A 26,655-nucleotide genomic window follows, 5' to 3' on the forward strand; every position below is an offset into this window, starting at 1 on the left:
CTAAAGTTTGTTTTTCCAGTTTCTTAATATGCTTTTGAGCATACTTGAATATATTAACTGTGATTTCATTTGTCATTTATCAACTTCTATGCCATCATGTAGTTTTGATTAACGTGTGTTTGTTCCCGATGAAGTTCTTTCCAAGTTAGTAAATTCACTCTCTTGGTTTCCGATTGAGAAACCTCAAACCTGTTCTTGGAGTTATATAAAAAAAGTTAACTACTTGCCATTTTCTTGAAGTTTCATCAACCCTATTTTACTGTTTTTGGATGTATTAATATATTATGCTTTTCTTTGAGGCACAATTCAAATTTTATCGATCTACTTGCTTACAAATCTTATGTAAACTCTTTAGCGTATATATTTTAATGTGGCTTGATTATAAGTCTTCGACTTTTAGTTTACAAAAGGTATTTTGTTATTTTACACTATATTTATTTGCCATGCATAGCATGTACATGTTGAGATTTCTCGCTTAATGAGGGACATTCTTTTGTCTCGTATATATAGAGAGGCTCAAAATTTCAAATAAGTTTCCAAACACTGTCATACACTCAAGAAATTATACTTGGCTGTCTTAAAGTAAAGCTTTGTGGCAAAATATGCTAAGGCAAGCACATAGTTTTGTCTAGCACATAGTTTTGTCTATCACATGTAAACTTTCACGACAAAACTTCTATCCAACCCTTATGGGACATGTAGCCATTTCTGGAATCCTCCACTAGAACCTGACACCTGTCCATGGATTCTGGAACCAAGGAAAGAAGATCAAGTAAAATAAATGTAGCAGCTGACTCCACCAAATAGGACAATTTCTAGATGCTTCTAACATGATCCATGATGGGATTTTAAACAAAAAATTACCAAAACCTTTGCAGTTCAAGATATTTGAAGCCCATCTGTTGAATTGATTCTCATTTCCTACATAAAAAATTAACAATTTTGGAACAAGAAGCAAAGCTAGCAGAAAAACAAAAATAAACCAGAGCAACGGTTGATATAGTGAACCCCAATGACATCCCATCACCCAAAATTCTTGCCATGTCCATTTCAATGGAGCTGCTTTTAAATTTACAGAGAATTAAACTTTTGTTGACACCTAATCCGAAACGGATGAGGTGAAGCTGGACAGTCATCTAGAAGATGAACTGATCCGTTTTGTATATGTATAAATAATAATAGTCTAATGAATAAAATCACTCAATTGTTTTGCGCTCATTAATTTCTGAGCTAACCTGGCCTGACATGGTATCAGAGCCCAGGTCCCAGAAATAGTGATTCCCTGACTGCAATACGTTTCTCATTAATGTCCTGCGCTCTCTGACTGCCAGAGACTGCGCATTATAAACGTTTGCCCCTCTCTACGCATACCTGATACCTGAATGTATCGGTTATGTCTGACATGGAATACGCTGTTGAATCTGACATTGTGCAGTGAGCGCTGTTGAATGTGAAACTCTTGAATGTGACCTTCAGTCTCTCTTGCACTGTTATGACAAATAATTTTTTTTCTCTCGCCACTCTGAATGAGGGTTCCTTCCCGGAGAACTGGGTTCACGCATCTTATTCCTTCTTTGTTTTCTGATTGCATAACTGTTTGAAGACCCCGTTTGCACCATTGATAAGCTCATCTGCAAGGCACTCAGCTATCGTTTTTATATCTTAGAATGCACTGTCTTGCGCACCAGTAGTGAGCAGAAAGATTGCTTGATTTACACGTCTCAAAGGAGATATACAAACTACTTGACGTCGAACAACACCAGAGCTTTGATAGAGAAGCCACTGCCAGGTCGAATCTCGCTTGACGGCCTTCTTCTTATTTTCTCTTCATTGATAATCAGAGCGGCGATTACCCCTCGCCCTTCACCTCCATGAATCGCAGTGACTTGGCCATCACTGTTGCCATTGATTTTGTGTTGAATTCTCTTCATACTGTTACCCAATTTGCAGCTAAGTAGGTGAACCCGACGTGAAAACCATTAAACAAATAGGCACTTCTGTGTTGAACTTGCTGGAGTGATTGGCTGTGTGTGGGCTTGCAAAACAGAGTTTCGACTTGTAGAAATGTCTATATATTGCTCCGTCAAACTTCGTTCAAAATTATCGCAATGAAAATCGCCATCAGTTGAAAAATCTAGAAGCCCGGGTTGCGATACTACAGGGATTAAGAATCACAAGGGTCAATTATCAGTAATCTATGTGATTTTCCCACGGAGAAATGGGTCAGTTTGGTAAATCCTGTGCAGCGTGTTTGTGGTGCATAATGCAGCCTTGGAGCAGTCTTGTGTTGAAGAAAATGGTGCGGTCAATGGTACGTCCACTCCTTTTTTAAACACCATGCGTATGCGCATATGTTGACTGTGTTGTGCGTATATATTGGTGGTATCTGCTCCTTTTTTAAACACCATGCGTATGCGTATATGTTGACTGTGTTGTGCGTATATGGTGAATATATTGGTGGTATATGGTGAATATATTGGGGGTATATGTTGACTGTGTTGTGCGTATATGTTGACTATGTATGGTGCGTATATGGTGAATATATCCGCTCCCAATTTTAATTGGTATTTGCTGAAGACCTCGTTCCTCTTGCATGCGTTCCTACGATAGAAGTATATTCAAGTATTGAAGTGTTGATGCGTTCCTCTGATATGTTGTTTTATGAAGTTATTGGGACTCAGAAAATTCCTTTACAAGCTGCCAAAGTTTGGAAATGAGAGCCTTTTGCACCTTTGTTTGATTATGGTAAATGATTTGCGCAGTTTGACTATGCATATAACCAAATGACTTGCGCAGTTTGTTTATGTATATGACTTTAAACCTGATTCATCTCAAAAATTTTGAGAATGACAAGAGAAATGATTTTAATGGCAGTATATTGTATGCCGTTGATATGTATTTATGATGGCAGTTTTTGTATTGTAAGCAGTTTTTTAAAAGGGGTTATATAAGCAGTTTCAAAAGCATTCAAAGTCATATCAGTCAGAACATTTGCACAGTTTGTTTTGTTGTATTGAAGCACAAAGTGTTATAATTTTTCAATGAAATTTTGATGCCTTCTGTCACACATTAAAGGGATTTGAAAGGAAAGGTTTTTATCAGCAGAGATATTTTGTTACAGTATGCATTCAAGAGAAAGAAGAAGATATTTCAGAGGCAGGGGGGGCAGACACCCTCAAGAAGAAAAGGCAGACTTACATTGCATTCGCTGCAAACAAAATGGATCTCATGATGCTTCTACATGCAAGCTACCATGGGAAAAGCTTGAGCAGAGAAGAAATCAGCAGAAAGGTAAAACTGATGACTCAGACAAAGGTAAAGCACCTGAATCCGCTCACTATATTGAGGCACAATGCAACATTGGAGTAAATGAAGATCTGTTTAATGCTTCACTTACTTCTTCGAAAAATGACTGGTTGCTTGATTCAGGAGCAACCTGTCATATGACTCATAGGAAAGATTTTTTTGAAGATTTCACTGATAATGTTGATGGAGCAGTATACTTTGCAGATCAGTCAAAAATCAAGCCATCAGGGCTTGGCACAGTCAGGCTTAAACTGCCTGGTCTTCCAGACTTTCTTCTGGATCATGTTCTATATCTCCCACAGCTCAAGAGAAACTTGTTGTCCCTGGTCCACATCCGCCAGCAAGGTCACTCCATTCATATGTTTGATAGAAAGCTTGAGGTAAGAAAGGCATCTGACCATTCACTTGTCATGAGAGGTATAGAAGAAGAAAGACTTCTTAAACTGCAAGGAACCTCTGCTCATGCACAACATTTTTCATATATTTCTCATCATGATGAAGGTACACTTCCATCAAGTCTATTATGGCATGCTAGATTTGGACATTTAAACTATGATAGTATCCGCTTGTTGAAGAAAAATGGTGTTGCTGGTTTGCCTACAATTCCTAGAAAACATAAACAATGTGATGCTTGCATTCTAGGAAAGCATAGCAAACAGTCTTTTCATGATTCACATTCAAGAGCACATAGGAAGCTTGAACTTATTCATTCAGATTTATGTGGTCCAATGCCTGTTCCTTCTGCAAATGGAAATAAGTATATCATGACATTTATTGATGATTACACCAGAATGTGTTGGGTTTACTTATTGAAGAACAAATCTGATGCTTTTCAAACATTCAAGAATTATCATAAATGGATTGAAAATGATGCACAATCTCATATTGGGTCTATTCGCACTGATAATGGAAAAGAATATACATCAAATGAATTTGAACACTATCTTCGCCAACATGGGATTAAACATCAAACAACTGTGCCTTATAATCCTCAACAGAATGGTGTAGCTGAAAGAATGAACAGAACAATTTTGAATATGGTACGATCCATGCTTTTCTTCAAAAATGTAAAGACAATGTTTTGGGCTGATGCTGTTCTATGTGCTGCATATATAAAGAATAGATGTCCATCTAGTGCTATAAGAAACAAGACTCCTTATGAATTGTGGTATGGACATGTTCCTTCGGTAAAACATCTCAGGATATTTGGTTCCACCTGTTATGCTTTAATACCAAAGGTACATAGAAACAAACTTGGTGCTAGAAGTCGTAAGTGTATCTTCCTGGGGTATTCAAACACATCTAAAGCATACCGCCTTTATGATGAAGTAAGTAAAAAGTTTGTTTTATCTAGAGATGTCATTTTTCTTGAATCATCCAAATCTGACAGTGTTGTTGAGCGGCAACTTGATCGCTTGGATAGATTCACAAAACCGAAATCATTTCAAGAGTTTGATAATCAGATTCCACATCTTGAAGGGGGGATTCCTATACTAGATCAACATGTGGAATCTTCTTCTGAAGAACAATATCCCCTGCATGACATTCCAACAACGGATGATGCTTTAAGTGATGTAATTGATAGAATTGGGAGACTCAATCTTGATTCAGACCCAACTCAATCAACAGAACAGCCTGGACCATCTCAGAAAGGTCCCCCAAAGTGGCTGACAAAGACACTTGAAAGTGTTCATCCTGATGAAATTGGAAAAACAGGAACCAGAAATTCAAACCGACAAGATGAAGGTGATGTAGATAACTCTAATTCACCTGTTGATATGGATGTTACTTATGATTGTGAATTGAACTTGTCTACAGATTTTGAACCAACTTCCTTCAAAGAAGCTGCTTCTCATGATGAATGGAAAGAAGCGATGCAGAAGGAGTATGATGCCCTCATAAAGAATGGCACTTGGAAGCTGGTTGATCCTCTATTTGGAACCAAACCAATTGGCTGCAAGTGGGTCTACAAGAACAAGTACAAAGTTGATGGCTCACTTGAAAAGCACAAAGCTAGGCTTGTGGCAAAAGGTTTTGCACAGAATGAAGGGGTCGATTATGAGGAAACTTTTGCTCCCACAGCAAAATGGGCCACCATCCGGACACTCTTTGCACTAGCTGCTCAGAATGGTTGGAAAGTCCATCAAATGGATGTAAAAACTGCATTCTTGAATGGAGATCTAAAAGAGAATGTTTTTATGTCCCAGCCTGAAGGATTTGCTGTGAAAGGACATGAACACAAAGTATGCAAACTTGTGAAGTCCTTGTATGGCCTCAAACAAGCACCACGAGCCTGGTATGAAAAACTAATTGAGCATCTTCTGAAACTCAACTTCAAACATTTTGATCTTGATGATGCAACTTTATTTGTCAAGAAAGTTGGCAAAACAGTTGTATATCTTGTGGTATATGTAGATGATCTTTTAATGACAGGGAACAATGAAATCTATATTGCATCCATAAAGAAAGAATTAGGAAATTTTTTTGAAATGACTGATTTGGGCTATGTTCATTACTATCTTGGCATTGAAGTAACCCAACATCCAAAGTCCATATTTCTTTCTCAAAAGAAATACATTGGAGATTTGTTAAACAGATTTGGCATGACAGAGTGCAATCCCCTTTCTACTCCAATGGAACAAAACTTGAAGCTCACATCTATTGAAGGAAAGGAATTTGAGGATGCAACAAAGTATAGACAGCTTGTAGGAAGTCTCATCTACCTCACTACTACCAGACCAGACATTTCATTTGCTGTTGGAATCCTCTCCAGGTTTATGCAAAAGCCTTGTGAGGGACATTGGTCTGCTGCAAAAAGAGTTCTAAGGTACTTGAAGGGAACTCAAGACCTTGGAATCAAGTATACACAGGTGGACGACTTCAACTTGATTGGATACTCTGATTCAGACTTCGATGGAGACAAAGAAACTGGGGTATCTACTTCAGGATATGCTATGAGTCTTGGATCGGGAGCTGTCTCCTGGAGATCACGCAAACAATCAGTACCAGCAGATTCCACAACAGAAGCAGAATACGTGGCAGCAGCTGAAGCAACGAAAGAAATTGTGTGGCTCGGGAAAATTCTTGAAGATTTGTAAGTAAAACAAATACAATCTACTCCACTCATGATTGATAACACCTCTGCAATAAAGTTGGCCAAGAACCCAAAGTTCCATGATCGTACTAAGCACATCAATACTAAATATCATCTGATCCGACATCATGTTGAGGCCAAAACAATCCATCTCCGTCATTGTTCCACAAACGAACAAATTGCAGACATCTTCACCAAAGCGCTTGGAAGAGAAAAGCTTGAAAGATTCAGAACGATGCTTGGACTCACCAACATCCCTTCAGATTAAGGGGGGGAATGTTGACACCTAATCCGAAACGGATGAGGTGAAGCTGGACAGTCATCTAGAAGATGAACTGATCCGTTTTGTATATGTATAAATAATAATAGTCTAATGAATAAAATCACTCAATTGTTTTGCGCTCATTAATTTCTGAGCTAACCTGGCTTGACAACTTTCAACTTTCTACTTTCAACTTTTGAACTTTCAACTTTTAAACTTTTGAACAACCATATGAATTATAATTTATGAGTAATGATAGTAGACTCCCAGTCATAGTTCATTTTGTACTTTGTAGTATGTACTATGTAGTAATTAGTATGCATTATTAATTTTGCTAATGATGGTGTCTGTGTAACTTGTCATGTTGATAACTTGATGTTTAAAATTTGAAACAAAAACTTGATGATCTGCTGAAACTTGAAACTTGAATCATGAATGTTTTAATAATCGTTAATGATGTTGACAATGTTGAATGTTTATGGCATATGTTGAATTGATGATGATGAATCATGATAGATCATAGATGATAATCTAGATTCTGAGATATGAATGGTAATATGAAATTTTTATTTTTAAAATATATATATATGTGTGTGTGTGTGTGTTGTTTCTTGCTGTAGTATCCAGATTTTTTGAAAATTTGCCGTATCTGTTTCAAACCCCTTACCCGTATTCGTTCTTGTATCCGTTTTCTAGTAACTTAGGTTATATGCTTATTCTGGTCTAACATTTGAATTGTCTATCATTGTATCTTGAGTTCATTTTTTTGAGCAAGCTATTGTTATTTACTTGAATGCACTGGTCTATACTTTGAATATAACATTGAAATTTGCGCATTTATATGCTTGCTTAATTCTTGGAAACAAGTTATTTTTTACAAGTAATCCAAATTAACTTTCCTCCTAGAACCTCATATCACTTTTAACTTAACTTTTCATTAGGGACAACCCCTCTTAGCTAACCTAGGAGATAGCTCAAACGGAGAGAGTCGAAATTAGTGTGGAAGCCCCTTCTCTGAGTTCCTTGCCACCAACCACACCTTCTAGGGTTGAAAGGTTTTCCCATTGACTTGTAGGGTGTAGGTGGCAGGTGATAAAATGCTGCACCAACCTTTGGGGCATCATTCCAGGTCCGACCCAAGGTGTGGACATGGGGGGGGGGGGGGCCTAACCCTATGTGGACCTAGATGGGAGAAATGATGAATGGGGTTAGAATGAGTGGAAGGGAGTAATGTATATGGTGTTGGGAAGTGGGACAATGCTACCAAAATCGGGATTTTCGATGTAGTGCCAACCCTAAAGTTAATGACCAGTAAAGTAGATCCCATAGGACTAGGATACAAGGTTAAACACCAAATCAAGCAGATGAGACAAGAGTACGGACCTAGCCCACTCTTTCCGCTGAATCCCCCCATCAATCCATGCCCAAAAGTATCCATGAAAAGTAAGGAAAATTACTCAACTATACTAATGAAAAGTCATATCTTCGAGGTTAGGAGGCCCACCTTCAAACATACGATCATAACAGATGGGCGAGGGACCACACAGTTTGCTCAAGTGGCAGAGATAATGGCACATCGAGCTATCTGGTGGCCACAAGGGGCTGCTAGTTGTCGGTTGAGGACAATCTAGGAGAAAAAAATTCTCCTATGCATACTACCCACAGGTGGTGGGTAACATTTGGCTCTAACTGGGACATGATCTCTCGGAAAGGTGCGCAACGCTACTCGAACGGGAGGTCATGAGAACACTAGCAATCTCTTGGTACCGCAAACCTGTTACCTACACATATCAAAGACCAAGTGCAAAGAGCAACATGTTTTTGTGGTGTGTTACGATCACCAATGCTTAGTATTAGGCCATAAAATCAATAGGAAATTAAAATGCAAATTTAATCAAAATGAAACTATTATAGCATGAGAGTATCATATGATGTTAGTTCTAATGTGAAAATCAGTATGCAATGCATCCTACCCTGACATGCATATGATACAACTAAGTGTAATCATAAAGCTAGTGCAACCAACGTATGATTAGATGAATATAAACATGCCTGCCTATATAATTACTCATGTAGCAAATCCCAAAGTGAATGTGGACACAATCCCATGGAGGATGATGCAGGTGGGAGGTGGGAAAATAAGATATTCATTCCATGTAGAAGGGAGCCCTAGAAAAGGGTACATAAGTCAATCTAGAAGTGCAGAGCTTCCCTTATAAGTAGAGGATGGAAGAATGAATAATCCAGCGAATCCGACACGATTCATATGGATTTGTGTCTGGACATCGTGACACGTCGTGTCCAATTGGGACACGATCAAATCCAGATCGTGTCCCGATCGAACACTACGTGTCACAATTTCCTGACACGAGTCCAACAAAACAGTGACCCGCGCGGCTTTTTAAGAGGGCTCTCCTCATTTCTTTTCGCACATTCACTCATTTACTTTGTTGTGAGTTTGTTGTGGGTTTGTTGTAGCAAGGAGCAAAGGGTGTGGGAGCATTTTCAAGGAGATTCAAGCAACAGGTAAGTGCATTTTCTCTCTAATATTTTTGCATTTTTATTACAGTAGTTTGCAAGTGAATTTCTTTTACAAATTTGTGCATTTTTTGTTCATTTTTTTTACAGTATTCATGGCTCAATCAAGGGCAATAGGGAAGGGGCCAAGTAAGGGGAAGAATGTACCCATTGGATATGCCCCTCCTCTCCCAATTTCATAAGAGTCTACTGCAAGAAATGTTGAGGGAAGACATCCTCCTCAACTGTAACATTGACAAATATCTGAAATATGTCACAAGAGAGCAAGGGCCAAGCAACAAGGTAAAGGGAGGAGGCAATGTGAATTGGAAATGTAGCTATTGCCACAATACTTTCACAAGCATATTTCCGTGTGAAAGGTCATTTGTTGGCTTTACCAGGTTGTGGGATTGGAGCTTGTACAAAAGTGTCGTTATCGAAGAGGAAATAAATGGAAAGAGAGTCCAATGTTCGTATGGCAAAAGTGGCTGCAAAATCAAAAAAAGCCAAGAATGATGACCCCCTTCCATTCTTGAAGAAAGGCAGCAACAAATTCCCATTTGAGAGTTCTAGTGGGGGACAAGCAGGAAAAAAAAAGGCAATTTCACTTGGTCCAATGAACAAGATTTTTCAGAAGGAAAAACGAGAAGAGTTTGATCTCACCATTGCCTTTTTTGTCTATCAAAACTTCATATCCTTCAATGTTGCACGTTCACCTCTATTTATTGACATGTGTCGAGCTAACTCAAGGGGCTCCATCAAAGTATGTGCCCCTTGGGTCAGAGAAGCTTAGAACCACATTGTAATGAAGGCAAAAAAAGAGGTGGAAAAAATGCTTGAGTCGATTAAAGCATCATAGCCAACATCTGGGGTTAGCATTGTTTCTTATGGATGGACAGATCCAGCATGACACCCACTCATCAACTTCATGGTGTATTGAATGGTCCAATTTTCTTGAAAGCGGTGAATGCACTTGGACAATACAAGGATGCACAATATATGGGTGAGTTGTTTATTAAAGTTATTGAAAATGTCGGTGTTGATTCTTGTGTGCAAATCATTACAGATAATGCACCTATTTACAACGTTGTTGGCATGATTGTGGAAGCTAAATATCCACAAGTGTTTTCGACACCTTGCATTGTTCATTCATTGAACTTAACACTGAAATCTATTGCTTCTGATGTGTTTTGGATTGGTAACATTATTGAGGATGCGCGACATATCCGTAACTTTCTACAAAACCATACAAATTCCCTCACTATCTACAAGGAGTACAACAATCTATCATTGTTGAAGATTGCGGATACACGGTTTGCCTCTTCATTCATCATGTTGAAGAGGTTGAGGCAGGTCAAGGCCGCTCTTGGGGCCATGGTTATTTCAGAGTTTTGGTCTTTTTGGAGAAAGACAGATCAGGTAGCCCCTAAAAGAGTGAAGGACACAGTGTTAGATGATGCTTGGTGGGAGAGGGTAGATCTAGTTATTCAGATCATGGGCCCTATCATTTCCTTGCTTTGATTTGCAGATACAGACAACCCATCCTAGGAGAGCTTTATGAGGGATGAGATTCCATGATTGAGTCTGTGAGGAGCATTATTTTATAGAGTGAGTGCCCCGAGTATGAGACATCATCAAAGGCCTTCTTCACCACTATACAAGATATTCTTGTCAGCAGATGGGACAAGAATTGCACACCTTTACATTGTTTGGCTCACTCACTGAACCCAAAATACTATAGACATGAGTGTTTGAATGGTGGACCTTCCTGCAGATTCCCTCCTCACATGGATGGTGAAATCTCAAAGGGCAGGAAAGATGCATTCAAGCGGGTTTTTCAGGATCAAGCATCCCTTGATGAGGTGGAGGATGCCTTTGCAGAGCTTTCCACTGTTACTGGTCGATTTGCAGGATATGATTTGATTAGAGACAAGGGGACTAAGAAGCCCTATTCTTGGTGGGCAAATCATAGGGCAACAAGCCCTCCTCTACAGCAGTTAGCCATGAGGCTCCTCTCTCAGGTGACTTCATCCTCTTGTTGCGAGAGGAATTGGAGCACATATGGGAATTTGTATAGTGTCAAGAAGAGCACACTTGAGCAATCCAGGGAAGAGAGAATGGTGTATGTGCACACCAACTTTCGTCTTATTTACAAGAAGAGGGATGAGTGGCTGAAGGGAAAGACAAAGATGTGGGATGTCTTTCCTGATGATATGGGTCTGGACAACAATGTTGAGTTGGCATTTGCCAACTTGGATCTCAATGATCCAGTGCTAGAGCCTATCAGATTTGATGATGGTGATACTGTAGAGGGGTCATCCTCCACACTAGCAGATGCAGAGATGACTTTGGATACAGAGGAGGAGGATGCAGCAGAGGAGAGCAGTGGTACTGGTGACCATGATGATCAAGACAGTGATGCTGATTTTGATGATGACTATGAGGATTGATGACTCATGAGTCATGAGCTACCTACTGCCTTGAGGCTTGTATACTTGTAGTTGTTTTGTATTTGCTATTTGATATTTCTATTTGCCATTGGCATTGCACTACCTATGTAACACATTTTGATTATGATGACTTAATGAGAAAACTACAGTTGTCAGTATCTTTATCTTACTATCTTGTCTTTCTCCTATTGGATCATTGATGAATTGAATATGTATTATGAATCATGATTTATCATTTATGTCACAATTGTATTTGTATGTACTATGTACTATGCATAATGTTACTTTGTAAACAATAAAACTTACATGTAGATGAAGATCTATGTTTGAAATCAATGAATTTGTATCATGAATGAGAACTACAATAAAATGGTTGCTTCATGGGTTGATCATAATGAAAAGGGGCAACCATCGTGTGCTCACCATCTTGAAAGGATGGCAAGGAAGAATCAACATACCTAGTAAACTTCTTATCCTCAAAACCATCCTGAGGAAGGGAAAAAGGTTCATCACTATTAGTGGTAGTGCAAGAAGGTTCTACGAAAGGGTCCACATATGACTCAACAACATTCCCAGGATCATGAGGAAAGACAAGGGTCCTATTGATATCTTCATCGGTGTCGTAGATAGGGTCCTTGTCAAAATGATAGCAATTCCTCCCCCATTTCCCTTCTTCAATATGTAAGTAATCATCAATATGAATATCCAAAGGGTCAATGGGGTCATCTTTGTCAAGGTTCTTAATATGTGCAACGTTGGGGAGGCAACTCTTAGAGAGGATGGGGCTACCTTTTCTCCCTGAGGGACTCCTTTCTTCATGATCCTCTTTATCACCTTCCTTGCCATTTTCATCTATATGCTTAGGATAGGGACCTTCCTTCTCTTCATTCTTTTGGGTAGTGCTAGGATTACTTTCCTTGCTTTGACACCCATCCCACTTTTCCATGAAAATGTCCTCAAATTGATCAAAGAGAGAGATGCTTCTTGGAGGTAATCTACTATACCAATCCCAAGCCTTTCCCTTAAGCTTTAATGAAAATAGGATCATGACAACATCATCTACAACTAGTTGGTCCATGACAATTTCATTATAAAATCTTAGAGTAATCTCCCATACAAATTCATCCATATGCTTTTGGGGACTAGAGGAATTACTTCCATCAACTTTGGGCAACCACTGTTGATGCTTGTTGAGCAACTCATAGATGGGATCAGGGAATAGATCAAAGCTCAGTGGTTTGAATGAAGTAGACTTACGATAATCCCTGGAATTTTGAATTCCCTTCTCATGGCATTTGTCAGAGTCTTTTTTGTTTTCGAGGATGATAAGATTTTGCCCAATTTGACATTGTTCTATGTATGGCATACCAACCATAAGAGGAGTCGCCAGGGTGAATTTGATGCTTGCTTCACCCTACAAGCATGACATTGAAATTCAATTAAGAACTAGGGCTTCGTTCTTCCAATGGATTCACCAAAAGATATATCAATAATGTCGTAAGGGAAACAAGACACATGTGTCGTGTCCCCGACAACGACACCAAAATGTTACCTCTCAAACTAGCAAAGGGTCCTAGGAGGGGATCCTATAGAGAAAGTACCAGGTCAATGGGAAACAATGGAACGATAGCCAACTATCACTTCAACTAAGGCTCTCGATATGAGGAATCACGGGAATGAATAGGTCAATGAAAGGATGTAGGGTGATTTTCAAGGCCCATTCACACGAGAGACTCAATAATATGGTTTTCTTGCTTGAGAAGCAAGGTGATAGGCTATCTAGGAAAGGCTAGGAGGACCCTTGAGGCTAGGGTTTGGGAGTATATATTGTTAAGAGGTTTCCTAGACACGAAAATCCCCGTGGAGAATTGGTCTTTATGTGATCTTTGTGGAATTAGAGTTGCAATGTTGCGAGACCAAACGGGACCAAGTGGAGCTAGAATTAGGTCAAGGGTGTGGAGTTGACTAGCCAAGGAGGGGCTTGACCTAATTATGGAAGAGAAGAGGACCAAATGACAAATCTTCTTTTGAGAATTGAATGCAAGGGTCCAAATGAGAACACTAGCGAGGAAAATCTAGGGACGAAAATAATCATTGAGCTAGGGCTTGCTATATATCAAGATCCCACAATCGAAATTTCTTAAAATTTGGAGGGCCTCTAGATAAAACCCTAACGCAGTTATGGACAAGAGATCGAACCTTTTTTATGGCTACAATGGAAAAAAATTGATGCCCTAGGTGACCTATGGAGGCTAGGCCTAGAAAGAGAAGGAGAGGTGAAAGAAATATTCTTTAAAAATGATCACCTATGGAAGGATTAGTGCCTTATCCTTTGGGAGAGATGGAGTCAAAGAGAATTTGTTGTTTGGAAAGTATTTACCCAATCAAGGAAGCCTTCAAGCAACTTCACATGGCATTAGGGCACGAGAGCAACTGATTAAGATCTTTATACTTCGATATGCAATAATTGATGACTTATCAAGATATATTCATCAACAATAATCTCTAGGAACATTCATCCATTCATACATGGCCCATGCAACGCAACAAAATATCAAAATTTCCACAATTTTGCATAGAAAAGTAGTTAAATTTCAGACTTGTCGAGTGAAAAATCCCAACATTTCATGTGACAAAGTAAATAACAAGGATAAGCATTAAAAGGATCACTTACATGTACAAATGATTATATCCAATCATCAAATTATGCCAATAATGAAGCTTCAAGATCAAGAAGATAGAATCCATACATCGAAATTCATCCATGAAACCAAACTCGTCCTTCAAACAGGAATGCAAAATTCTCAAGTAGCTACTAAAACCAAATCCAAGTGATGATGAGAGAGTGAATCACCTCTCATCTATTTATACAATCTCTAATGAGTTCGATTTGCCTAATTTCCCTAATTGAGCCCCAAATAATAAAATAATGTGCAATAATAACATCCCTTGGTGACAAGCCCACCAAGATAGCTCAATAACATAAGAATAAGCCTCTCAAGAGGCTAGAATGACCAATAAAATGTGTCGTTGGGCCATTGAGAAGGCCTAATGAAGTCCAAAGTGTGACATGATGTGAGAATGCACTCCAAACATAGTGGACAAAGGGTTGGGCCCTTGGTTTCCGAGTAAGTCACTGTGGTGCTCCCAATTGGGCGTGGGGGCACAAGGACATCCTCATGGGTCTCCAAGTGGATCGAAAATGCTTGTAAACCATCTGTAAGGGCTAGGATGATGACATCAACCCTCCCTTTGTCTCCTACAATGAGACACATCCTCATCTGGACCTTGGAACATCTGCCAAGTGTAAGGTGCAAGTGTGGAGTCGGTGGGGCATGGTGAACCATGTGCATCATCCTCATCCAAAAGGTGGAACATGAGCAATCAATGAGCGATGTTGGGGATACATGAAGTAATCTCTATTATGGTGGAGGCCCATGGCTCTCAACGCTAACCTTCCAAGTGCCAATGTGGCCCTCTGGAGGGTTAGACCCCGTAAGGGAGACCAAGCCCTAAATGGAGACCCACCTACAATCCTGCATAAGATCCAATATGTCCCCTTTCCCTCCAATACAACATATCATTAGAATAATCAAGTAAAAGAGCTTACAAATCATGGAATCAATGGGGCACTTTATGGTGGCCTGCCTTTCCATAGTGGGCTTTGGCGTGTACAAGTGTCTCCAAGCTCAAAAATGGGGTTACCCAAGGACCCTATTAGGTGGTTTCAACCTTTAAAGGGAGTGACATGTCCATGGTACGTCCATCAGGTGGTAGGTAGCAAACGATATAGTGGTGGAACGGAGTGGGGATCAAGGGAATGATCCAAGCCACATGCCATGGTACAAGGGTAGCTATAATAAGGGAAGCCCATACCTGGGTATATGAGTGTAGGAGGGAGCAAATCGTGGTACATGAGTTACCCCGACATTTGTTTTACCACCCTTCTTCATATGCCTTTTGCTTTTGATTGATTCTTCTTCATAATTGCTCGGGGCTCTAGGGGATGAGAGCATGATGTGCAGGATATAACAATAGGTACCCCCTTTAAAGGTGGGGCATTCCATTGCCCACTAGGGGCTGGAACAATCATGGTTTCCTTTATGTGTAGGGGGCTCATCTAGGGCCCATAGGAACCAGGGTGATGGCCATAGCTAAGTGGTAGAGTTCAAGTTTGGCTTTTTCCCATGTGCTAAATTTGTATGTCCCGGCCAATGTTACTAGACTCAGAATCAGCGAGGCAAAAGAGCGAAGAGTTTTAATTAGATCGGGAAAAAATCGGCAAAAAAGGGGGGAAAATCAGTGAATTCAATAAATAAAAATATACACATATTGAATTTAAAAAAAAAACATTTTTTGTTAATATTTAGTAAATCCATGTCCAAACAATACATAATATCAATAGATGTCCAAAATATCATGAATGAATAAGTCTCTCACATATGTTATGAGTCCAAACATGATCCAAAGTACTAAGTCTTGACTCCTAACCAGTGACTACATAGAACCAGAAGCATATGCTTCTAAAAGTTCACAAAAAACTACATATTAATCAGAAAAAAATCAATAACTACGAGTCTAAGACTCTTAAGAGTGAGAACTAGAAGCGATTCATCCCACTCCTTTGCTTGCTTGACTCTCAAAGTTCTCCAAGTCATATTGGCTTAAAAGAGGAGCCTCCTCTAATTGGACCCATTCTGCCGCAATTGTAGTTTTCAAATGTATCTCTTCAAGGTTGATTGGTGAATGATCCAAACCTATCATCATCATGAGACATTGAAATGTGAATTAAAGTTTGACTTTGAAATTTAAAGTGCCAATTAGATTATGAAACCTTCAAATTCAAGCTCCCACCTAGTATTTTCTTGTTGCGAAGTCGTAGATTGTAATGGACAAATACAAGGTCATTTAAGTGTTTTTGTGTCAATCGGTTGCGCTTCTTAGAATATATTTTCTCAAACATGCTCCAGTTGCGCTCACACCCTAAAGCACTGCATGCTTGGTTTAAGATTCAAATGGCGAAGCTCTTCAAATCTGGTGTATCACTACCAAAGTTTTGCCACCAAAGACCTAGCAAGTGGCAAGGGTTTGTGAGTAGAAGTACTAAATACTAAATAGTAAAAGCTTAAAAAGACAACAAAATTTAATAAAACATTTAACATACAAAATAAAATTTAACAAATTTAATGAATTGATGAAGCCTTCCAGCCTCAAAGGGTACTTGGAAACATCTTAGACCTTTCTCATATAACACTAGTATAGGCAAACAATTTAGTTGGTGCCCTATAATCTTGTAGTTGGGAAAAGAAACGACTTTGAAATTCTAGATCAGGGGAGCACCTTCCATGCATGTCATAAGTCCTCTACCAACCTCCCCATCCTCATTAAATTTGCTCTTATCATAAAAATATTGTGCGTTTAAGAAGTACCCAATAGCATGTAAGGGGGAATGCAATTGCCTTTCCCAACATTCATCAATAATGTCCCAAAGAGGCATATACTTTGCCTCCTTGTCCCCATATCTTCTTTTGATGGCCTTCTTTGCGAGATCCATTGCCTCATAAATGTAACCCATAGCAAGTTTGTCACCATCAACCATCCTAAAAGTTCAAGGTTTCAAATTTAAAGAAATATGAAACATTGAAAATTAAAAGAAGCTTGAAATGAAATTTTAAAAATGAAAAAGTTAAAAGACTTGAAGTACTTGAGAACTCTAACAAGCAACTCCATCACAACAATAATCTCTTCGGCATCTTTCCAGGCACTGTCATTAAACACAAGTGCAACAATTTCAATGCCTTCAAGAACCTTGGAATGTTTAGATGCCATCCACTCAAGTCCCAAGAACATCCTCTTCAGATTTATCTTTTGCTCAACCACAAATTGCAAAGATATGAAATTTGTTGCAAATCTAGTCACTGCAGGTCAAACAATTTCTTTACCTTCAGTGTATTTTCTCATGGTGTTTAGGACAATTGTGTGGTTGTATAGGCATTTGGTTATGGATTTTGCCTTCTCCACAACCTCATGTATCCAATGAAGCTTACCAATGTCCTCAAGCATTAAATCTATGCAATGGACAGCACAAGAGGTCCAAAAAATAGTGGGGTGCCTAATCTCAAAAAGTCTACCAACAACCATATAATTAGTTGCATTGTCGGTGACAATTTGTACAACATGTTCTTCTCCCACTTCTTGAACGACTTCCTCCATCATTTCACAAATAAGTTGGGCAGTCTTAACTTTGTCTGAGGCATCCACTGATTTGAGAAACATTGTGCCTGTTGGACAAGATACAAGGAAATGTATTAAAGTTCTGTTCCTTTGATCTGTCCATCCATCACTCATAATGGTGCACCCTATTTCTACCCAAGATGAACGAAGCTCAAATAGCACAAGCATGTCATCTTCAACACTCTCTAACAACAAATTTGTCCTAAGGCTCTCTCATGAAGGGGCTTTGAACCCTGCACCTGCAACAGCAACAATAACTGCATCAATCATAGCTTGCCAATAATGACTTTTGGCACAATGGAAAGGTATGTCAAAATAGTAGCAAAAGTTAGCAATGGCCTTCCTTGCCTGACTATAGATATTTTCTTTCCAACCAGTGGCATCCAAGGTAGGTTGGGAATTGGGTTTTGTGCGGGGAGCAAAAAAGGTGTTTATGTTTCCACCTCCAGTGTTGAATGCATGAGGATTCATTTGGCCTTGAGTTTGCCTTGAACTTGGAGGCATGTGTGGGAAACTTGGGAACAACATAGATTTAACAGAGGGAGATGACAAGGGAGTAATGGAAGAAAAACTGTCAACTCCAGGAGTTCCTATTTCATTATTTTGCATTGCTTGATTGGCATTATGCTGACGCGACATATCAATGGCCAAGGTTGCTTGGTGTTTGACATTTTTGTCAACCTTGTCGCAGAGAGCTATATCATGGCCAGGTAACTGTGCAAGGTGGAACTTGGATCTATAAATGCCTCCACTACATTTCGCTTTGCAAAATTTACAAAGGAGCTTGGGGTCTCCGGGAATCTTGTCATAATAAGCCCAAGCAAAGTCCTTCTCCCTCGACATTGTTGTTGTTTTGGACTTGTGTTTAAATTGTGGCTTATGTTAAGAATCAAGATTTGAAGTTGTGGCTTTTGTTTAATTTGTTGCTCCTGTAAAACAATAAAAGACAAAAAAATATCCGAAATCAATCTAAATATTTGATGCAATCAGAAATATCAATGGAAGATGAGCGTTGTAGCCTCTAACCATTTATACATATTGAATCAATGTGCTACTATGATAATTCTTTAAAGGTTTGACCTGGAGTCCACGTTTGTGGTGGATAACTAGGTAGAAGAGACTAGATTTTGCTAAGCTATTGACACTTCCACAAAACCAATGCAAAGAGATAAAATTGCATCAACATTGGGTGGACTCTGGATGCACCTAGAATAAGGATTAACAATTTAACATGCATCCACAGATGTATTAGATGGGTGCTACAGCCTCTAACGGTTAACCAATTATCTCAGGTCTACATTGAATTAATCTGCTACCATGATGGGCTTTAGCTTTTTCTTCACACAGGATTCTTCTAGATATTGTCTATGTGAAGAGCATCCTCGTCATACCTTCATAAAAAGGTATGCCAGTACTATGTTTTACACCCTGAAATGTCTATATTTATGTATTTTAGATTGTAATCCTTTTCAACCTATTGTGTTTGCAAATTTTTTAAGAAAAAAGCAGGAGCATAGCAGAATGTGCATCAGCGCGAATGTATACCCAAGTTTTACACTCTTAAGTTTACATTCTTGGGTTTACCATTTACTTATTAAGACTTAAGAGTCAAGACTCAAGGGTGTAAAACATTCGCGGTGATGGGAACGGCATTGAGGATTAAGAAAAAAGCATGAGCACAGCAGAATGTGCATCGACGCGAATGTAGTCAAATGTTGAAAGTAATATGTAAACAATGAACATTAATGATTACCGAGCATTACCGTGTCCCAACCATAGCGAAACAGTCCCTACGTTGTCGATGTCGATTACCACAGTGAAACGGAAAATCGATTTCAGACTAGCACAGCCACCAGCTCTTGTAATAAAACAACGATGTCGATTACGGTTTACCACAGCGAAATGGACCACAGCGACATCGATTACGATTTACCACAGCGATGTCGATTACAGTTTACCACAGCAAAATGGATAGCGATGCCGATTACCACAGCGATGCAATGTCGATTACCACAGGGATGACCGCAACTGCAACAAAGATGAGTGAAATAGAGAGTTGGAAACCGCATCCACCAGCATCTCGTAATAGAATGGTAAACCACAACGAAGGTCGAACGGCAAAGGCGTATTGTGAAATCCAAGCAGCAGACTCCAACGGGCGAATCGAGGTCTCATTAACCTAAAAATTGGCCAAGTCAATCGCTTAAGTCGAGGAAATCGCGTCGGATCGCTAAGTCGGGAGTCAAACTCGTGTTGACCAAGAGTCAAACTCGGTAGTCGCGAGTTTGACTCGCGCAGAGCCAACTCTGCTTTTTTAGCAGCCGACCCAACTATCACTCGCGATTAATTGCTAAAGTCGTCAGTTCCTGTTTCACTAGTCCCAGCCATCTTTTGCATTATGTGGTACATTTCCTGTTGAGAGTGGCCAAATTGTGCTTTTTCCTTTCTTTTTAGGTGCATCAACCTTTGGGGCATCATTCCAGGCCCGACCCAAGGTGTGGACAAGGGGAGGGGGAGGCTAAACCTATGTGGACCCTGTGAACACACGTGGACCCGGATGGGAAAATGATGAATAGGGTTAGAATGAGCGAAAGGGAGTGATGTATATGGTGTCGGGAAGCAGGACCACATTACCAAAATCAAGATTTCCTATGTAGTGCCAACCCTTAAGCTAACGGCCAGTAAAGAAGATCCCACAGGACTAAGATACAAGGCTAACCACCAAATCGAGCAAAGGAGACAAGAATATAGACCTAGCCCACTCTTTCCATTGAATCCCCCCATCAATCCATGCCCAAAGGTCTCCATGAAAGGTAAGGAAAATTACTCAACTATACTAATGAAAATCCATACCTTCGGGGTCAAGAGGCCCACCTTCAAACATATGATCATAACAGATGGGCGAGGGACCACATGGCTAGCTTAGGTGGTGGAGATAATGGCACATCAAGCTATTTGGTGGCTACAAGGGGCTGCTAGCTACTGGCTCAAGACCATCTAGGAGAAAAATTTAAACCTATGCATACTACCCACAAGTGGTGGGTAACAAGACCCATTTGGAGCCCACAAAGCCCAAACAGGGATTTGGAGATGTTTTGCAACATAAGGAGGGCATGACCCTCTTCATCATAATTTTTGAGTCCCTCTCCCACATTTTTAGCACAAGAGGCCTCAACACTGCCCCTCTAGGCCTCCACACATGGATCACGTCAGCCTTGCGTTGGCTGAGGAGGAGAATTTAAGTCAAATTTTAAAGTTATCATGGTTGGCTTGTAACCATGGGTGGATTACTAAGCATATTAGGCATATGGAGGGGCTTTGTCACTTAAATTTGAACTCATTACTCTTGTATAAATAGGAGAGACCTAGTTTCATTCTAAATCATCAACTCTTGGATTTTCAGCCTCACTGGAAAATTCGGACCCGCAATTTGTCGAGAGTTTCGGAGATTTATGGATGGATTTTGATGTTTGGATAACTGTCTCATTTTTGGAGCTTCTAATTAGCATTGTTATGGATGGATATCTTCTCCACAATCTTGTAAGTGCTATTTAATGATGAATTTCTGAATTTTACTAATTTCTAATGCATGGAATAATGTCTCATGGTTATTATTGTGCCCTAGTTATTGAACATTATTTGAAATTGTAACTACTGGGAATTTTTGCATGTATTACTCAATTGATAGTGAATGAATGAATGTTCCTAGGGGATAATTGCATGTACATCCTTGAAACTCTATTAACAAGTGTCAACGAAGAATAAATATCTAAAGGGATAGCGAAGCTACTTCCATTAGGGGACTTAGGGTATGGTGACAGTGGGCCTCTGTCCCAAGTGTTTTCATGCCCTCTAGCTTTTGCCTCTTTATAAGGCCTGCTAGTTTGTGCAGTAACACATTCTATCTTGTAAGTATGTGTTGGATTTGATAAATTTGTATTCTTACATCTAATGTATGGAATGATTTGTTATCTAGGGTTTCTATTGTCCTAGTTATTGTTTAAGATCAATGTATAGAATCTAGATGATAGCATTGTATGCATTACTCACTAGTAGAATGTGAATGGCAATCCCCTTGGTATATCTCTAAACTAGCTCTCTCAAGTGACTTTGTTCCCTCATAAAAGCAGTGTTGCACGAAGCGGGAGCGAAGCGGAAGCGCGAAGCGGAAGCGCGAAGCGCGGAAGCGTCATTTTCCAAAAATCTAGGGAGCGAAGCGTCCGCGGAAGCGTCTGCTATATATATATATTTTTATATATTTTTTTGCATTTATACTCAAAACAAACATCCCAAATACCAAATTAATTGTAGAAGACATGAAAACATGCATATTTTTGCATAAATCAAGATAGATATGGCATCCATGATTCCATTGTAGTTACTAGTATGTACAACAATCATCTATATTCTAGCTATTACAAACATACATCAAATTTTTAAGCATATTATAAAACATAAAACATTTAAGCATATTATGATTTATCTAGCAAGTGAGCAACTGTCAACATTTGTCATGTCCAAAATTCAAATAATAATGTTTACAAAATATGTCACTTGGTCACCGCCAAGCCAAAAAGGTTCAAAATTCAAATTCACAAGTCTACAAGTCTAATGAGTAATCTATAGACTATGACAAAAAGAAGTAGATTGTGAATATATCTACTAATCTCTCCTCCTTCCACCACGAATAGAACGTGATGGCGTGCCTCCACGTGGTGGCAATGAAGAAGATGGTCCCTGTGTAAGTCGTGGCACTGGAACTGATGAAGAAGAACCCCCTGCTGTTGGTGTTGAACCATGGAACCTAGGACCAGATGGGGGTGGGGGTGGTGGCATATCAACACGGTCATCATCATCCTAGAATCGCTCAAAAAATTCATGCAAAAAAAAAAAACACTAGTTAACAAAAAAATTAAAAACATGAATTAGAGAAATGCTTTATAAGGGAAAATTGGAAAATTCATACGGTATACCATAATGGACATACCAGGAGAGCATCCTCTAATTGCTCTAGTTGCAACACTCCATCCTCCAAATTGGGCTCCTCTGGATGCTTGTCCCAAATCAACAAGTCTTTATTAGACTTTGCATCTTCACAGTAATGGGACAACAATCGCAAGTTGTAATGAACATAAACCAAGCTCTCTGCCCGGTCTAAACTCAACCTGTTCCTTTTAACACTGTGGATGAAAGAATAAGAGCTCCAACACCTCTCTGCAGAAGAAGTGTTTACCACCTGTGATAGCACCCGCAATGCCAAACTCTGTAGAACTGGAGTAGGCCCTCCATGCATGTTCCACCACTCAAGAGCAGAAAAATGCTCTCGATCTTCAATTGAATGCATGCTCCCAAATGGACCAGTGTTGAGCGTATAGTTGCTCAGCTGTCTCCGTACCAATGCAGCCTCCTCATTATCAGGGATTAATCTACTCAATGCAGCCATATATTTTTCGTGAACCTCTTTATCTTGGTGTGGTTTTTTCCTGCTTCCCCCCCCAGGTGCTGGTTTTGAAAGCCATGATGGATGATAGTACCTAGGTGTCAAAACATATGCTAATGCATGCAATGGAACATTTAGCATATCCCATCGCTTTTCCACCTCTTCACGAATATAATTGTACAAGGTGGTATCTCTAGGCTCAACAATGTCTTTAATCTGCCCCAACATGCTATCCATTTGCTCATACACCTCCCCAATTACTGGTCGATCTGAATCTGCAAACTTGATCATGTAATAAATTGGTTTGGTGAATTGCAAAACATATTTAACCTGTGACCAAAAGTAAGTGTCAAGAACAGTGTCCTTGACTACATCTGCAGTAGCACCATCTGTACACTGGTTAATTTCATCCCATGTTTCAGCACACACCAGATTAGTTAAAGCTTGTCTCACCCTCACTAGCCGCCTAAAGGTGAGGTAATAACTAGCAAATCTTGTCTTTGCAATTTTAAGCAATTGCAACTTGGAGTAAGTGCCATAGAAGTAGTTTACCCTTGTATGCCCTGTGATGAATTTAATGAGCTGCTTCCCTTTCCTGTAAACCTCAGCAATCCACCCACATTCTTTGTGTTTCACAATATCATGCATCAAAAGGTTCAATGTGTGAACCAGGCACCCAGACCAAAAGATGTGTGGATGAGTACGCTCAATAATTTTTCCTGCTGCCTTACAATTTGCTGCATTATCTGTGATCACTTGAACCACATTATTCGGACCAACATCTTTGATTGATTTCAATAGGAGATCTGCAATGTTTTGTGCAGTTGCACTGATGGAGGAGGAGTCATGACATGCAATAAATACTGCACCCTTAGAAGAAACACCAAGAACATTTATCAAATGTTGGTTTCTAATATTTGTCCACCCATCTGATACAATGGATACCCCATAATCCACCCACTCATGTGTAAAACGTGTCAAAGCTCTTTGAACCTTAGCTTTTTCTCTTTCTAATAACACTGTTCTAGCTTTCTCATAGTTGGGGGCCTTGTATCCTTTTGGGGCTTCATTGATGGCCTTTACCATGTCATGCCAATAGGGAGAGCGAAGCACATTGAATGGTACACCGCAAGCACAAAGAAAACGGACTACCTTTCCATCCACATCATCCCTCCCAGCAACATTAAGGAAATCCCCTATTGTTTTTCTACCTCCAGAGGTTGCAGAAGTACCATAAGGAGATGGGCAACTACCAAATTTAGAGGTTGCACTTGATTCTGAATGAGTTTTTTGTTTCTTGTTTTTTTGTTGTGCAGCCATCTCTATTTTGATGTATTTTTGTCTTTGTTCACTTGAAATTTTTGTGCAAATGGCTACCCCCACAGAACCCTTTTTTTCATCACTCTCTAGCACCCCACAAAGATGCCTCCTCAGACGGGTATATGAACCCGTATATGGTTTTCCTCCATGACAATCATGAGGGCACATCCATTTGTAAGATCCACCACCCTTTCCCCCTTCAAGTTTGGTCACAAAGGTCCACAAGGGATTTGATGTACCTTTCCCATCTTGTGCTTCAGTGTCCTCTTCAAGTTCATCCCCTTCCTCTTCAAACCCTTCCTCCTCATCATACATTGGGTCACTACTATTAGGAGTCCCAAGTTCATCCCCTTCCTCTTCCCCTCTATTCCTCACCCTTGCCATCATTAAAACCAAGAGTGGAATGATACATAGAAGCCAAAAGAACACCATCTTGGAATATGGATATAGGTGGTGGACAACCTGTAAATAAAGGAGCAAGTAGAAACAATGGGAAAGAGTAGGAGAGGGAGGAGAAAAATACAATTTTTTTTTCAAAAAAACAAGGGAGTTTGGGGTTTGAACTTACCTCTTTAGCTCTTGTAGATGAAGTCCTCCAAGCTCTTGCTCCAAGCTCCTCCTCCTTCTCCTAGCTCCTCCTTCTTCACTCCTCCAAGCTCTCCTCTCTTCTCCTCTCCTTTCCTCTCTTCTCTTCTCCTCTCCTCTCTTCTCTTCTCCAACTCTCATAAACTCAAAGTGAGAAAATGAGAAGAGAATGGGGGCTTTATTCTTTTCTAAACTCACCCTAAAGTGACCCTAACCCACCCCTAACCCACCCCCTCATGCTTAGTTAAGTTAGATATTAAATGAAATTAAAAAAAAAATTTGAACTGCGCGGGTTGCGTTCGGGTTGCGCCCGGGTGGCGTGCGGGTGGCGTGCGCTTCCGGGCAGGTTGCGTGGCGCCACCCCATGCCCGAACCGCATGCCGAAGCGCGATTCCGGGGTGGCGCAACCTGTTTTGGCAGGAATCGTTAAAAAAAATCGGAACCGCGCAACCTTGAAAACGGAACCGCGATTCCTCTGTGGATTCCGGAACGCAACCGCTCGGGGCGCGGTTCCGGGTTTGGATCCTCCGGGGGGGGGGCGATTCCGGTAACATTGCATAAAAGTAATAGTTAGGGTCTTGAAAGCTAGAACTTCATTATTCCCTTACTCCTTACCAAGACATAGCATATTTTTCGCTCCCATAGACTCCATCATCCCAAGGACTAGACACTGACCTTGTCACTTTGCTGATCATCCACCAAATTTACCACAGATCTACCTTTCTCTCTCCCTCACCATCGGCCATTAGATTCGAGAGAAGTTGACCCCATTGGCTTCATCTTCGGCTTGCCCCCTCCCTTCTTTGGATTTGAACAGTGTAGCAGCAAACATACTTCGCATTTCTCATTTTTGGTCATCTCATATGACTTTATACATTCTCTATCTGTACTTTTATTTCACGTTAGCCCTATTTTAGTCATATATTAGTCTTATAGCTTTGGAGTCACAATGTAGTTGCATTTGCACTCCCACATGTCTTGTATTTACACCAGATGTTTCTTTTAGTCCCATTGACCTAATTTTTTGGTCACCCGACGACATTAATAAAGTGATCTTATCTTATCTTATCTCTTAATCTAATTTTCAGCCCCTTGAAGTCACACCGCTAGCTAGGGCTAGGGCATGAGTTGGGCTAGTGTTGAAGTTTTGGCTTCCGGAAGGATTCAACATTGGAAGGAAAGTTGGTTGCCTCAAAATTAACCCCTTTTAGTGGCCAATCCATCCATTTCAAGGCTAAATTCTTTTGCCCTAGTAGATCTTGCCCTAAAATAACCTTAGTTTGCCCTAGGCTTCAACTTGGGGCTTGTTGAAGGCTTCTTGTTCCATTGGTTGCTGATATTCATTGTTTGGAAGCCTTTTCTTGGCCTCTTGACTCTAGGTTAATCCATTTGGCTTGCTATCTCTCAAGCCCTAGATCATTTGTGCCCTAAATAGGCCTTATTAGAT

At 39.9% G+C, this 26,655-nt stretch overlaps 2 protein-coding genes across 3 annotated transcripts in view; both read right to left on the minus strand.

Annotated features, from left to right (window-relative positions):
• Positions 1-26,655, minus strand: part of LOC149219376 (GDP-mannose transporter GONST1-like) — a 297,856-nt gene that overhangs the window by 52,346 nt on the left and 218,855 nt on the right. The gene's annotated exons all lie outside the window — the stretch shown is intronic.
• On the minus strand, positions 22,074-25,737 carry LOC149219377 (uncharacterized). Its single transcript, XM_089382581.1, has 2 exons — positions 22,851-25,737; positions 22,074-22,720 (listed from the first exon to the last, which is right to left on the minus strand). The coding sequence occupies exons 1-2, from the start codon at positions 25,053-25,055 to the stop codon at positions 22,526-22,528; spliced, it is 2,400 nt and encodes a 799-aa protein (XP_089238707.1). The 5' UTR covers positions 25,056-25,737; the 3' UTR covers positions 22,074-22,525.

The sequence above is a fragment of the Pinus tabuliformis genome, chromosome Q (genome assembly GCF_031772625.1).
Source record: "Pinus tabuliformis cultivar Carrire ecotype Pingquan chromosome Q, CPIR1, whole genome shotgun sequence".
Classification (NCBI taxonomy): domain Eukaryota; kingdom Viridiplantae; phylum Streptophyta; class Pinopsida; order Pinales; family Pinaceae; genus Pinus; species Pinus tabuliformis.

Excerpts from the sequence above, each read along its gene's own strand:
- LOC149219377 (XM_089382581.1), bottom strand. The coding sequence starts at position 25,055 with ATGGTGTTCTTTTGGCTTCTATGTATCATTCCACTCTTGGTTTTAATG. Across the intron at positions 22,721-22,850 it reads AATTAGAGGATGCTCTCCTG|GATGATGATGACCGTGTTGA; the intron begins GTATGTCCATTA and ends GAGCGATTCTAG.